This window comes from Eurosta solidaginis, chromosome 1, assembly GCF_040869045.1.
Source record: "Eurosta solidaginis isolate ZX-2024a chromosome 1, ASM4086904v1, whole genome shotgun sequence".
Taxonomy (NCBI): Eukaryota; Metazoa; Arthropoda; class Insecta; order Diptera; family Tephritidae; genus Eurosta; species Eurosta solidaginis.
Window position 1 is genome coordinate 317,480,517 of NC_090319.1, and position 15,998 is coordinate 317,496,514.

The 15,998-nt window shown below is 35.5% G+C and overlaps 1 protein-coding gene across 13 annotated transcripts in view; it reads right to left on the minus strand.

Moving 5' to 3' along the window:
* The window catches only part of tws (protein phosphatase 2 regulatory subunit tws), a 129,418-nt gene extending 119,561 nt beyond the window's left edge, over positions 1-9,857 (minus strand). Inside the window, exons 1-2 of one of the 13 annotated variants that reach the window (XM_067761720.1) lie at positions 9,355-9,857; positions 1,527-4,778 (exon numbers count right to left, since the gene is read on the minus strand). In XM_067761720.1, the coding sequence (XP_067617821.1) occupies positions 1,719-3,029 (1,311 nt within the window). In that variant the 5' untranslated portion in view covers positions 3,030-4,778; positions 9,355-9,857 and the 3' untranslated portion in view covers positions 1,527-1,718. Of the gene's footprint in view, positions 1-1,526; positions 4,779-8,890; positions 8,907-9,350 lie in introns of those variants that run through there. The other 12 variants (XM_067761695.1, XM_067761703.1, XM_067761701.1 and 9 more) reach the window with 12 other exon arrangements.
* Positions 9,858-15,998: the final 6,141 nt, after the last annotated feature.

A 15,998-nucleotide genomic window follows, 5' to 3' on the forward strand; every position in this document is an offset into this window, starting at 1 on the left:
ATTACGTTAGGGATACGACTACAGCATTACGACATACGACTCCCGCTTTTGTTCCAAGCAAATCATAAGAAGAATTTGACATTTGCTTTAGCTAAGGGTGTTGGCACACTTTTTTTTTTCGGACGTTGTGGCAGCGCACTGCCCTCAAGTGGCCCGATGAAACCAGGCTAATCCTGTTTTTGGTTTATTTTTTAATTCATACATACTTTTTTTTTTTTTTGTGTTTTTTTTTTTTTTTTATGTATCCTAATTCTTATTTATGAGTTATTTATAATTTTTTTGTTACCAAGTCTTTGAGAGGCAGTGGCTTCTTAAGCGCCGAGATCTAAAACCGCTCAGCTACAGAGAAACTCATCAGCTGAGAAATATAGAATCACAAAATACAATAGACTAAAAGTAATTATAAATTTTTAATTATTAAGAGAAGATAGAACCGTCTTTTTTATGGCAAAGAGCGAGTCCGAAACATCAATTATTCTCGAGTGAGAGTTATAATCTTCACACAAACATAGAAAAGGTTCGTGTAGTTGGAAATTGCTTCTGCATTGTTTAAGAATTATAGGTTTATAATGCCTTGAAACTCGGCATGGAACATTCAAGTTTACTTCGTTTAAAAGAAATGGGCTTGAAATCGATCCATTTAAAAGTCTAGCCATAAATAGTACACCTAGCATTTCTCTACGACTTGCAAGTGTAGGAAGATTTATTAGTTTTAATCGATTAGTGTAAGGAGGAATATTATACGGAGAGTCCCATTGAAGATTTCTCAAGGCGAAAAGTAAAAACTGTTTTTGAACTGATTCTAGTCTATCCACATGAACTTGATAACGCGGATTCCAAATTATCGATCCGTATTCTAATATCGGCCTCACCAATGATCTAAAAAGGGTTTTTGTAACGTAAGGATCACTAAACTCTTTTGCCCATCTTTTCAAAAATGCTAAAACTCCTCTCGTTTTATTGACTGTGGCATTAATATGAGGGTTGAAACTAAGTTTGCAATTCATTGTAACTCCCAAGTCGACAAAAACATCAAAGCTTTCCAGAGTTTGGCCATTAATTGTGTAGGAAGCTGGCTGTATGTTCCCACGTGAAAAACACATGGATTTACATTTTTGTATGTTGAGAGGCATAAAATTCGCATTATACCAAGTAACTAAACGATTTAAATCCGCCTGGAGTACAGAACGTTCTTCAACCGACGCGTATGACTTAAAAAGTTTTACGTCGTCGGCATACATTAAAATTTTAGAATATTTGATAGTTGTGGAAACATCGTTTATAAAGATCAAAAACAAAATAGGAACGAGATGGCTGCCCTGAGGCACACCGGAGGGAACATCGGTGACATTCGAACAAAGGTTTTTAAAAATGACTCTTTGAGTTCTACCGCAAAGATAGGAGGAGATACAGCGAGTTAGGCCAGGTTGAAAACCAAGCAATTCGAGTTTATAAACAAGTACTGAGTGGCGTACTTTGTCGAATGCTTTGTTGAAATCAGTGAATATAACGTCGGCGTCGACGTGAGTTGTAAATTCAAGTAAATTCATCATCATCATCATCCCCAACTCCTATTGGAGCATAGGGCCTCGACCACCGACTTAAATCTTATTCTGTTAGGTGCAGTTCTTGTGATGTCATTCCACGTATATCCTGCGTCTTCTAGTTCTTTATCCACAGTTCTGCGCCAAGTTTTCGCAGGTGCAGGTGGTTGTAGTTTATTTGGCTCTACAAAAGCCATGCTGAGAACTATCTATCAATGTAGAAATCGAAAATGTAAGGTGATTAGTAACGATTGCTTCGAAAAGCTTAGGGATAGCGGAGAGCTTTGCTATTCCACGATAGTTTTCAATAGACGACTTGCTTCCTTTTTTATGGAGTGGGATAAGAAAAGATTCCTTCCAAGCCGTCGGGAAAATGTCATTTTTTAAAGAGAGGTTAAACAGATCAGTAAGGGGCTGGTAAATGTATTCAGCACATTTTTTAAGAAAACATGTTGGGTTCAAATCGGGACCGTATTTGAAGGATTCTTTTAGGGTCTTTAGATGTAGTAGAACATCTTCAGGCAGCAAATGTGGGGCACATATTGAGTTATTAGAATGGAGCTCATACGGATAATTTGTAGGTGATGAATCAACCACAGCAGAGTAATTAGAGTGAAAAAATTGAGCGAAGAAGTTTGCAATCTCTTGATCGTCGCTGGAAATGCTATTTCTAAACATCATGGCAGAAGGAAACCCGTTAGTTCTGCGTTTAGAATTTATGAAATCATAAAAAGGCTTCGGGTGGCAAATAATGTTTCTTTTAATTTTACATATGTAAGCTTTATAACACTTTTCATTAAGTTCAAAATACTTATGACGGAAAATAGCGTACTGTGCATAATGAGAATGTAAACCGGTTCTCTTATATAATTTGAATAAACGTGGTTTCTTATTTTTTAAAGCTTTTAAATCTTTAGTAAACCAAGCTTGCACTGGTTCAATGCACGAGCATGTGCGTTTGGGCACATGTTTTTCAAATAAAGTATAAATGGTTTTATTAAAATGTAAAACGTTTTCCTCTACATCCTCTTTATATCGAGGCCACGTTATCTCAGAAAGCTCTTTATTTAACTTGTTGAAATTAGTTTTGGAAAAATCAAAGCATCTGGTAGAGACACGTGTTTTGTTAGTGCAGCCGACATCGTTGCTTATGATTTCGTAAGTTTGCTCAAGAGAAGGATGGTAAACGCCTTCTGGCAAAACAAGAGGTTCACACCGATTTATACAGAATTTAGATATGTCGTCAACAAATGCTAAGTCTAAGAATTTTCCACACTTATTTGGAAAGAAGTTGATCTGATTAAGGCAAAGATCAGTAATTCCATCCAAAAAGTCATTGTTATGCATCTTGGATGATACGGGGACAATATTGTGATCAACGGTATTCCAAGATATTTGTGGCAGGTTAAAGTCGCCTAAAACAATCATTGAGTCCGTGGGCTTTATCATCGAGTTGACTGATTGTAACAGCGAAATATGGTGCATATACACTGATAGATCAGAAGACGGTGGAATATAGCAAACGGCTAAGTAAATATGACCCCGGCCTAGTAAGATTCGGATGCATTTAAACTCGATGGAATAAATTTCGGCTAAATTAACATCTTCAGATGGAATTTAAGAATGTACAGCTAGCAAGACACCACCTCCGGTGCTATTCAAACGATCATTTCTATAGGTCTGATACTCACCGCAAAAAATTTCGAAATTTAAAACATTGGGTTTCAGCCATGTTTCGGTAAAAGCAATAATATTATAGTTACAGTGAATGGTTTTCAAATATAAGTCAGTTAATTTAGTATTTAAGCCTCTAACGTTTTGATAGTAAATGCTTAAGCAAGATATTAAATTAAGTTTTTTGGATCGGAACTTTGAGGAAGAATTTTTGCTACATTTTGAGTAATCTCAATAGTCTTATGCACAAATTCCCGAACAAAAGCCCCTGGCGTCCAAAATGCGCTGTCCAAAAGTTTATCAAAATCTTTTGAGTAAACATCAATTCTAAATGAAGAAATGTTTCTTTGCAATTGAAATTATTTTTCCCACTGGTTGGTAAATTTTATAACATTTTTCGCAATTAAAAACTGCAATATAGCAATCGATTACGACACAAAATATGTTAACAAGTATTTTTTTGTATAGGGAAAATGTTTATAACAGTGCTTCGCGAAATTTTGTATGTGAATGGGCAAGGCGTAATAAACTTCAATTGCCACGTCTGAAGTTCCTTCATATTTACAAACGCAACATCTTGGTTGATTGTGGCGATGTTATTGGAATGCATAAGCTTGTGTTAAACGCATCTATATGAAAAATGTCATTGTGTCACGGCCTTTAGCAAAATTCATTTATATCGCGTAGTTGTATTCACTAACTTTTCAACAACATTCAAAATCAACATCGATTACGGATTTTGCTATTCAGTGACAACTTTTTTTTATCGATACTCAACAGATATACAACCTTTTGCCGCTTAATAAAGGGCCAATTAATGGTGACTTATCCATAACCAGATAAAACAGCTGATCGAATCAACCTTATGGAAATCTATGTAATCGATTAAAGGGCTAATTAAACTTTCTTAACCCTAACGCTATAGTCGTAACCATACCCATATCCATAACCATCTCCAATGTGATCGATTAATGTTGCCTTAACCTAAAAATCGTGAAAATTTCATAAAAATGAAGAAAACGCAAAAAATTACAAACATATTCCACAAAAAATAAGTCTCTTAATCATAACGTATCCAAAACAATGAATAAAATCTACAAAAAGTTATTAAATTCACCAACTCAAATATTTTTAGGTTATGGATATGGCGAGAAACCAAAAACCAGTTGGAACGCTATGGTATGGTTATGGCGTTAGCGTTATGGTATGGACCCATTAATCGATTATATCAATTTCCATAAGGTAGGTTCGATCAGCTGTTTTATCTGGTTATGGTTTTATGGTTATAAGTCACCATTAATTAGCCCTTAAATTTCGGATCCACCAGGTGATTACGTTTTTCGTGGTAGATCTTTGACAGCTGATGCTTTTTACTTGGTAGCAATTACAGACACATTCACCAGGGTGCCCGATATTTCCAACGTTTTTCTACTCGACTGTACAAATTGTGAAGGCCATAAAATAACTACTTATATTAATTTACAACAATGCTGGAAAATCGATACATTTTTCGTTTTTGTATCTACAACAAAATGTGCAATTGTTTTTTGCACATAGCACCTTATAGAAGTAAAAATATTTGATATCAGCCTTCAGACAATTGTTTTTAGGTTTGAAATGCGTCTTTTACTATCGCTCCTGACATTCTCGGAAACGATTTAGTATGACCACATGAGATCTTCAAGGCCATACCGTCCTCCCACCCCCTAAATCCACGAGGAACTTGGGTCGCCAGAGTGGTTGACAATTGGGTTCGAGAAGCTGTATTTTGCGCTGGCAACACCTTGAAAGGGTTGCGCTACACAACCCCTTGAATCAATTTGGTATTTTAGTCGCCTCTTATGATGGGCATACCTACCGCGGGTATATTCTAAGCCCCGTAACCCGCTGGTTAGAGCTTTTGTAAATTTTTGAGTGTTCTGAGTTCTGCATTTATATATTTATTTCCTTCTCTACCCTTTTTAGAGAGATGCTGCATGGTCCGGGCAGGATTGCGTCTCAAGCACCAACCCTTCAAACCTGATATATTCTGCCACTTTTAAACTACTTTTGGGCATATAAAAAGAGGGGGCTCCACCCATTGTGGTTCGGATGCCGCATTCGTGTTTATAACGCGCCCTTCTTTGCATCTTTCTTACTCCACTACAGTTTTAAACTCTTCTGGTGGGGCTTCCCTATTGCGAGCTATAGCCAGGATATTTTAATTTCTCGATGAACATATGAATTTATATTGACTGTTGCTTTAACTATGCCAGCAGTATTCGCGTAATAAAAGCAGTGTTATTGCGGTATTTGTCTCTCTCCAACAATCACGTCATTGTTCCTTAAGTTTGTGGCGATGAAGTTCGTTTCCTCCGGCGTTGGTTGATATACATATGTATGTACTTGAACTGCTTTCCAATCCCATGTCGGTATATAAGGGTTCAAGTTTAACGCATCCTCCGACTTCGTCTTAAATGGGATCCATACCTTGGCCTGGTGTAGTGGAAACCAGCGGTCTATCTCACCTTACCTTGTCTTTGGAGATCTACAACAACTCCATTCAGTCATTTTAAGGTCGCGTCACTATTACAGATCATTATTTTGCCACGTTTATGTCAAAAAACGGAGTCGCAGTGTTAGAGTATCCGGGGAAGCTCTTTCAGTGAAGCAGTTCTCAAGGTTCTTCGCTATCGCAAGTCCATCCTTGGATCTGCTTTGCAGATTTAGAGGTGGTAGTGGGACTGAGACGTTTCCCTTTCACTTTTTTCGTTTTATTAACTGCTATAGCATATCGACGATTAATACCGAGGTCAGCACGCGTCGCCCCTTTTATGTAAAGGTTGGTAAAAGTCATATGAATCTATTTTTCAAGTTTTTCACAGCTTAAAATTGTTTCAGGCTCTGCACCAACTAACCTAGAATCTCAAAATCCCAAAACCGGCCATGTATAGTAAGTGCGTTGCATATTAACCTAAAAACTAAAAACCACTTATCATGAAACAATTTAGTGAGTATTGTAGTATAAACAAGTAAGGAAGGCTAAGTTCGGGTGTAACCGAACATTACGTACTCAGCTGAGAGCTTTAGAGACAAAATAAGGGAAAATAACCATGTAGGAAAATGGACCTAGGGTAACCCTGGAATGTGTTTGTATGACATGGGTATGAAATGGAAGGTATTAAAGAGTATTTTAGAAGGTAGCGGGCCATAGTTCTATAGGTGGACGCCTTTTCGAGATATCGCCATAAAGATGGACCAGGGGTGACTCTACAATGTATTTTTACGATATGGGTATCAAATGAAAGGTGGTAATGAGTATTTTAAAAGCGAGTGATCCTCAGTTCTATACGTGGGCGCTTTTTCGAGATATCGGCATAATGTGGACCACGGGTGACTCTAGAATTTGTTGTACGATAAGTAAGTATTTGAAAAGGGAGTGGGCCTTAGTTCCAGGACCAGGGTTACCCAGAACATCATCTGTCGGGTACCGCCGATTTATTTATATATGTAATACCACGAACAGTATTCCAGTCATGATTCCAAGGGTTCTTGATTTCACCCCGCAGAACTTTTTCATTTTCTTCTACTTAATAGGTAGGTGTCACACCCATTTTACAAAGTTTTTTCCAAGGTTATATTTTGCGTCAAAAAACCAATACAATCACCATTTTTCATCCCTTTTCTTCGTATTTGGTATAGAATTATGAAATTTTCATATCGAAAAAGTGGGCGTGTTCATAGTCGGATTTCGGCCATTTTTAATACCAAGATAAAGTGAGTTCAGATAAGTACGTGAACTAAGTTTAGTAAAGATATATTTGGGCTTTTGCTTAAGTTATCGTGTTAACGGCCAAGCGGAAGGACAGACGGTCGACTGTGTATAAAAACTGGGCGTGGCTTCAATCGATTTCGGCCATTTTCACAGAAAACAGTTATCGTCATAGAAGCTATGCCATTGCCAAATTTCACAAGGATTTGTAAATTTTTGTTCGACTTATGACATTAAAAGTATTTTACACAAATTAAATTAATAAGGGCGGAGCCACACTCAATTTGAAAATTTCTTTTATTTTAGTATTTTGTTGCACCATATCATTGCTGGAGTTGAATGTTGACATAATTTACTTATATACTGCGAAGATATTGAATTTTTTGTTAAAATTTTACTTTAAGATTTTTTTTTAAGTGGGTGTGTTCGTCATCCGATTTTGCTAATTTTTATTTAGCACATATATGGTAATAGGAGTAACGTTCTTGCCAAATTTCATCGTGATATCTTCAACGACTGCCAAATTACAGCTTGCAAAACTTTTAAATTACCTTCTTTTAAAATTGGGCGGTGCCACGCCCATTGTCCACAATTTTACTAATCTTCTATTTTGCGTCATAAGGTCAACCCACCTACCAAGTTTTATCGCTTTATCCGTCTTTGGTAATGAATTATCGCACTTTTTCGGTTTTTCGAAACTTTCGATATCGAAAAAGTGGGCATGGTTATAGTCCGATTTCGTTGATTTTAGATAGGGATCTGAGATGAGTGCCCAGGAACTTACATACCAAATTTCACTAAGAGAACTCGAAATTTACTCAAGTTATCCAGACCAATTCTAAATATTCTCGCGGAATTTTGTTCTCGCGGAGTTTTTTATTCCCGCGGAAAAATTCCTCCAATTCTTTTCTCCTAGGGAGAAGAAAAATTGGGGAATAGAATTTTGAATTTTCGAAGTCAGCTGTTTTGTCAATTGAAATTTCGTTACGCATTTCTTATTTTGTTTAAAAAATTGAAAAGTTTAATTATTGTTGCGAATTGTTTGAAATTAAGAAATAAGGTATAAACAATGCACATTATTGCATTTCATGTGGTAGTCACTGAAATGAGTAATGAATTGGTGCCACAGCAACATCAACAGAGGAGCATAAGAAGAAGACGGCGGGATAACACAAATCCGCCGGAGTTGCCTGCTTTCATTCTGCAAAGCAATTTTCTGGCGGCAACGTCGAGTTGAGTTCGCCTTTCGCCATATGCCAAAATCTAATTAAGCCTTCTTAAAAAATCCGTGCGCAATTTCTGGATGGCTGCATCAAATATACAAAGAGCTCTTCCGTTGCTTATGATATACTTTCAGACTTAAGATAAAGAATATTGTGGTTGTTGTTGTTGTTGTATTAACAGTGATAATATTGTGGTAGAATGTAAATACATATTTTAGCACAAATTTGTACAAATAAGTGTTCTTTCTTAAAAGAACGAAATCTCCCTCTCCCTCACATTCATAATACCTACTTTTCTCCCATAACCGGTTTCCTCATTTTCTAACATTGTTCAGAATAGGAGGAAAGGGAGAAGTGAAAAAACTCACAAGGAATTTTTATTTAGAATACGAGGAATGGGAGATCGTGTTTAAGGACGGACGGACGGACATGGCTAAATGAGTTTCTTTTTTTGCTTAGATCATTTTGATATATAGAAATCTATATCTATCTCGATTATTTTATGCCGTTACGGATTACCGTTATGCGAACAAAGTTAATATACTCTGTGAGCTCTGCTCAGCTGAGTATAAAAAACGGAAATTTTTATTTGCATCAAATTATAATTTTATTTTTCAACTAATAAAGTCACTCATAATCAATTGGCTACTTTTGCATATGATTATTTCGTTGTTTACTGGTGTTTTTTGTGTTATTACATTTGTCATTTCCGCAAAATGTTGAATGAGTTTATGTAAATTTCACTAACTTAATTATTATTCTTTGACTGGTTCAAATAATTAATCACTTCTCATTAATTTAATTTCATTTCATGTTTATTTATAGTTTTCTAAATTCACCTCAAAATTGTCCTTCGCGCAAAAATAAATTAGATACATAATAATTATGGCATAAACGCAATTAAAAAAAAAAACACAAATTAATATGAAATACTCGCAACAACACAACATCCGAGCACCACCGTACGTAGTTCGTTAATTTCACTTCCTTTGCGAGTAGCCGCGTACGCCTGTTGCTTGCTGGCTGGCTGGCGTCTTGACAGCAACATTTCTTTCTTTTCAATTGCACTTTTTTTGGCCTCCAACGCTGTTTTATGATTACTACGTTGTCTTTTATGAAACGTTTTCGGCCTCCAAGATCTTTGGCGCTGTTACATACCTACCTACACACTATTTTTTTGTATATACTATTTATATACATATGCGCTATGTGTAATTACATATTTACAAAAGTGTATTTGCTTTTTTAGCGGCACATAATCGCACTTCCTCTGCTTGCTTTCTATGCGTTTTATGTGGCTTTGTTGTTTACCGAGTCGCATTGCCAACGAAACTAATTTTTTTTGAAATTATAAAAACACAAAATACGTCCGAATGTCGGTTTACTTTATTCATATTGTAAACAACCAGAGAGGATAGATAGAATAAGAGACGTCGTTTCATGCTTTTTGCGAAATTTATTTGTAATGTCCCATTTGAAGGGTAATTTTAAATTGCTTCTACCCATTTTCATGAGGTATTTTTGATAGTTTTAAAGGATCGTATTAATTAAGCAATTCACCCTCTTTCCAACAATTACAATATATATTAACATAAACTTCTGAAAAATGTGCAGAAGGCAATTTTCTAATACCCGCCAATCAGGTACATTACAAATAAAAATTGAAATGACGTCTCTTATTCTATCTATCCTCTCTGCAACAACACAACTTGCTTTTGCCTTTTTTGTTCTAAATGTGTACTCTCTATTCTAGCCTTAATGCAGTTTGCGTCTGTGTTAACTCCGCGTCGGCCAGTGCACGGACCTTTAAAAAGAGAATGTTGTTAGACGAAAAATTAAAATAGTGGTAGAAGTTGGTAGATTTTTTTCCAAGAAAACAATAGCTACACTTTATATTTATACAAAACAATCCATATTTTATTGTAACACAAATAAAACACATTTCACGGAAGTAACACTTAAAAAACAAAAAAAAAATCATGTAAATTGGTATATATATAGCTTATGCCTATATGATACTTGTTTTTTTCCTGTATTTTGAGCTTGAAATACTGAGAAAACTTTACCGATACGTCTAATTACAGCAATAATTTTCCAATGTACCAGAATTTTTCTACCACACTGGCATGCTATCGTTTACTTAAATCTTTTTTATTTTCAATTTTTGTTGTTATATTGGCCTACTGATTTGTAAGATCGTGGTTTTGAATCGAGCTCAAGGCCTAACAATAATTATTTTATCATTATTATTGTTATGATAAATTTTTTCTTAATTGAAAACATTATTAAATTAGAATAGAAGAAGGACAATTTTTTTTTTAGACAACTGCCAAAGCTCGTTGTATAGATGCATTTCGGGAACTGCTAAATTCCTTTATCAGCAACGTTTAGGCGCCGCTGCTATAACCAGAGAGGATAGATAGAATAAGAGACGTCATTTCAATTTTTATTTGTAATGTACCTGATTGGCGGGTATTAGAAAATTGCCTTCTGCAAATTTTTAAGAAGTTTATGTTAATATATATTGTAATTGTTGGAAAGAGGGTGAATTGCTTAATTAATACGATCCTTTAAAACTATCAAAAATACCTCATGAAAATGGGTAGAAGCAATTTAAAATTACCCTTCAAATGGGACATTACAAATAAATTTCGCAAAAAGCATGAAATGACGTCTCTTATTCTATCTATCCTCTCTGCTATAACCATTCAGCCATCACAGCGGTTTTTTGTTTGTCTTCATTTAAAGTGTCAATAAAATATGACACTGTGGCATCATTGCCATCAACCAAGTCAAATTTTCACATCCATTCTGCAACAGATGTCGCAGTGCTGTGAATATCAATTTGCAAAAACCAGAATAGAAGAAGGAATAATGAAGAATGAACAAAAAACCGCTGTGATGGCTGAATGGTTATATCCGATGAAGGAATTTAGCAGTTCCCGAAATGGATTTATACAACGAGCTTTGGCAGTTGTCTAAATTTTTTCTTTCTTCTATTCTAATTTAATAATTTTTATACTCAGTTGAGCAGAGCTCGCAGAGTATATTAAGTTTGATTGGATAACGGTTGGTTGTACATATATAAAGGAATCGAGATAGATATAGACTTCCATATATCAAAATAATCAGGATCGAAAAAAAATTTGATTGAGCCATGTCCGTCCGTCCGTCCGTCCGCCCGTTAACACGATAACTTGAGTAAATTTTGAGGTATCTTGATGAGATTTGGTATGTAGGTTCCTGAGCACTCATCTCAGATCGCTATTTAAAATGAACGATATCGGACTATAACCACGCCCACTTTTTCGATATCGAAAATTTCGAAAAACCGAAAAAGTGCGATAATTCATTACAAAAGACCGATAAAGCGACGAAACTTGGTAGATGAGTTGAAATTATGACGCAAAATAGAAAATTAGTAAAATTTTGGACAATGGGCGTGGCACCACCCACTTTTAAAAGAAGGTAATTTAAAACTTTTGCAAGCTGTAATTTGGCAGTCGTTGAAGATATCATGATGAAATTTGGCAGGAACGTTACTCTTATTACTATATGTACACTTAATAAAAATTAGCAAAATCGGAGAAGGACCACGCCCACTTTTAAAAAAAAATTTTTTTTAAAGAAAAATTTTAACAAAAAATTTAATATCTTTACAGTATATAAGTAAATTATGTCAAGATTCAACTCCAGTAATGATATGGTGCAACAAAATACAAAAATAAAAGAAAATTTAAAAATGAGCGTGGCTCCGCTCTTTTTCATTTAATTTGTCTAGGATACTTTTAACGCCATAAGTCGAACAAAAATTAACCAATCCTTTTGAAATTTGGTAGGGGCATAGATTTTATGGCGATAACTGTTTTCTGTGAAAATGGGCGAAATCGGTTGATGTCACGCCCAGTTTTTATACACAGTCGTCCGTCTGTCCTTCCGCATGACCGTTAACACGATAACTTGAGCAAAAATCGATATATCTTTACTAAACTCAGTTCACGTACTTACCTGAACTCACTTTATCTTGGTATGAAAAATGAACGAAATCCGACTATGACCACGCCCACTTTTTCGATATCGAAAATTACGAAAAATGAAAAAAATGCCATAATTCTATACCAAATACGAAAAAAGGGATGAAATATGGTAAGGTAATTGGATTGTTTTATTGACGCGAAATATAACTTTAGAAAAAACTTTATAAAATGGTTGTGACACTTACCATATTAAGTAGAAGAAAATGAAAAAGTTCTGCAGGACGAAATAAAAAACCCTTAAAATCTTGGCAGGTATTACATATATAAATAAAGTAGCGGTATCCAACATATGATGTTCTGGGTCACCCTGGTCCACATTTTGGTCGATATCTGGAAAACGCCTTCACATATACAACTACCACCACTCCCTTTTAAAGCTCTCATTAATACCTTTAATTTGATACACATATCGTACAAACTCATTCTAGAGTCGCCCCTGGTCCACCTTTATAGCGATATTTCGAAAAGGCGAACACCTATAGAACGAAGGCCCACTCCCTTTTAAAAATACTCATTAACACCTTTCATTTGATGCCCATATCGTACAAACAAAGTCTAGAGTCACCCCTGGTCCAGAAAGACCCACTCCCTCTTAAAATATTCATTAACTCCTTTCGTTTGATACCCATATTGCACAAACGAATTCTAGAGTCACCCCTGGCCCACCTTTATGGAGATATCTCGAAACGGCGTCCACCTATGGAACTAAGGATTACTCCCTTTTAAAATACTCATTAACACCTTTCATTTGATACCCATATCGTACAAACGCATTCTAGAGTCACACCTGGTCCATTTTTATGGCGATATCTCGAAAAGGCGTCCACCTATAGAACTAAGGCCCACTCCCTCTTAAAATACTCATTAACTCCTTTCGTTTGATACCCATATTGCACAAACGAATTCTAGAGTCACCCCTTGTCCAGCTTTATGGCGATATCTCGAAAAGGGGTCCACCTATAGAACTAAGCCCCACGCCCTTTTAAAATAATCATTAACACCATTCATTTGATACCCATATCATACAAACAAATTCTAAAGTCACCCCTGGTCCACCTTTATGGCGATATCTCGAAAAGGCGAACACCTATAAAACGAAGGGCCACTCCCTTTTAAAAATACTCATTAACACCTTTCATTTGATGCCCATATCGTACAAACAAAGTCTAGAGTCACCCCTGGTCCAGAAAGACCCACTCCCTCTTAAAATATTCATTAACTCCTTTCGTTTGATACCCATATTGCACAAACGAATTCTAGAGTCACCCCTGGCCCACCTTTATGGAGATATCTCGAAACGGCGTCCACCTATGGAACTAAGGATTACTCCCTTTTAAAATACTCATTAACACCTTTCATTTGATACCCATATCGTACAAACAAAGTCTAGAGTCACGCCTGGTCCACCTTTATTGCGATACCTCGAAAATGCGTCCACCTATAGAACTAAGGCCCACTCCCTCTTAAAATACTCATTAACTCCTTTCGTTTGATACCCATATTGCACAAACGAATTCTAGAGTCACCCCTGGCCCACCTTTATGGCGATATCCCGAAACGGCGTCCACCTATAGAACTAAGGCCCACTCCCTTTTAAAATACTCATTAACACCTTTCGTTTGATGCCCATATTGTGCAAACAAATTCTAGCGTCACCCCTGGTCCACCTTTATGGCGATATCTCGAAACGGCGTCCACCTATGGAACTAAGGATTACTCCCTTTTAAAATGCTCATTAACACCTTTCATTTGATACCCATATCGTACAAACGCATTCTAGAGTCACCCCTGGTCCATCTTTACGGCGATATCTCGAAAAGGCGTCCATCTATAGAACTTAGGTCCACGCCCTTTTAAAATACTCATTAGTACCTTTCATTTGATACCCATATCGTACAAACGCATTCTAGAGTCAACCCTGATCCACCTTTATGGCTATATCCCTAAATGGCGTCCACCTATAGAACTATGGCCCACTCCCTCATAAAATACTCTTTAATGCCTTTCATTTGATACACATGTCATACAAACACATTCCAGAGTTTCCCTCGGTTCATTTTCCTACATGGTTATTTTCCCTTATGTTGTCACCATAGCTCTCAACTGAGTATGTAATGTTCGGTTACACCCGAACTTAACCTTCCTTACTTGTTTTAATTAAAAAAAAATTTATCATAACAATAATAATGATAAAATAATTATTGTTAGGCCTTAAGCTCGATTCAAACCCGCGACCTTTTTTATTTTCGTTCAACATTATTCATAAAAAACTGATGGAAATAGCGCAGGAATATATTTGCGAGTAGATGACTATTACTTTCTTACTTACTTTCAAAATAAAAACTAAATTTTCAGAAAAAAAAAAAAAAATAAAAAAATTGTCAGAAAAAACAAAAGAAAAATCTAGTGCCATAAGGGTGTCATTAAATACAAGGAACAAGATCACTTTCTACAAATTAAAATTTTTTATAAAAACATTTTTGTAATACACCTAGATTGCTAAAAAAGGCTAGGTACATTCCCAAAAATCAGAGTGCCGATATATTGCTGTTTAAACGTTTTTGTTTTTGTATTCAATAATCGAATGTACCTAAATTTAATTTTTTTCTTTTCACACTTATGCATTGTGAATGATAATAAAGTGTGATATCTTCTGCATAGACGTCAAAATTCCAAAGTGATTGGATCACCTGATTTGTAATTGACTATCGCTGTCTCATTCTGTATCTCTTTCTATCACCCGCTGAAGATGGGCGCCGCCATATTGAACACCTTGTCAAAACCAGGGATGCACCTTAACGTTAAGCTAATCGTTTATCAAAAAATTTCCACCGTTTCCGTTGAAACACTTCGAAATATTATCGATAAAGAAATTATCAAAATAAATTGTATCTCGTTTGTAACTGAAACGAAAAGCTTTCGTTAACGTTAAAAACGTTAACAAAAACGTGATACTTTATGTTTGAATTGTGCTGGCAATGCTATAGCAATGGTGAAGCCGTAAGGTGGCAACAACGAGCGCACATACACACATACTCTATGTAATTTGTTTGTGTAATTCGTTGGTGGTAATGTCAAAAATACTTTGAGAAATGTTCGTACTGTCAAAATTCATGAGAAAAGTTGCAATCAGGGCTCGAATTACATATTCCGTGATCGAAATGGCAATCGTACGAATAAAGATTACGTGACTGATCGTACGAATGGCAATATTGGTATTATGAGGTACGTTCAGTAACGTATCGTAATTTATGACAGGCAGTAATAGATTGAATGGTGATTTGTAATAGATACTTTGACAGTTAAATGTGATATTCTGATTGTAAATAAGAAAAATTATTTATTTACATTGTGGAATAAATTCCTAAGCAACTTTTAAAAGGAAAAAAGGGGAAAAGAATTGCTTACAAAGAAATTAACACAGGTAATTCTAGTGATGAGTGCACAATAAGACTGCCTAGAGTAAGAACGGAGTTCGCGAAGAAGACTTTAGAATATATAGGTTATAAAATGTACAATGAATTACCAAATGCGATAAAAGACTGTGAAAATATTAATAAGTTTAAAGCAAAATTATTTTTATACTGTAAGTCATTAAGCATGTAATGTATACAATTTATTTATATATATATATATATATATATTTTTTTTTTTACCTTGAACTAGGTCTTAAAGACCGTAAATAAATAAATTATTATTATTATTAATTAATAATAAATATAAAAAAGAGGTGGAAGAGAGTTCCTCCTCTTGCTTCAATGATATTTTC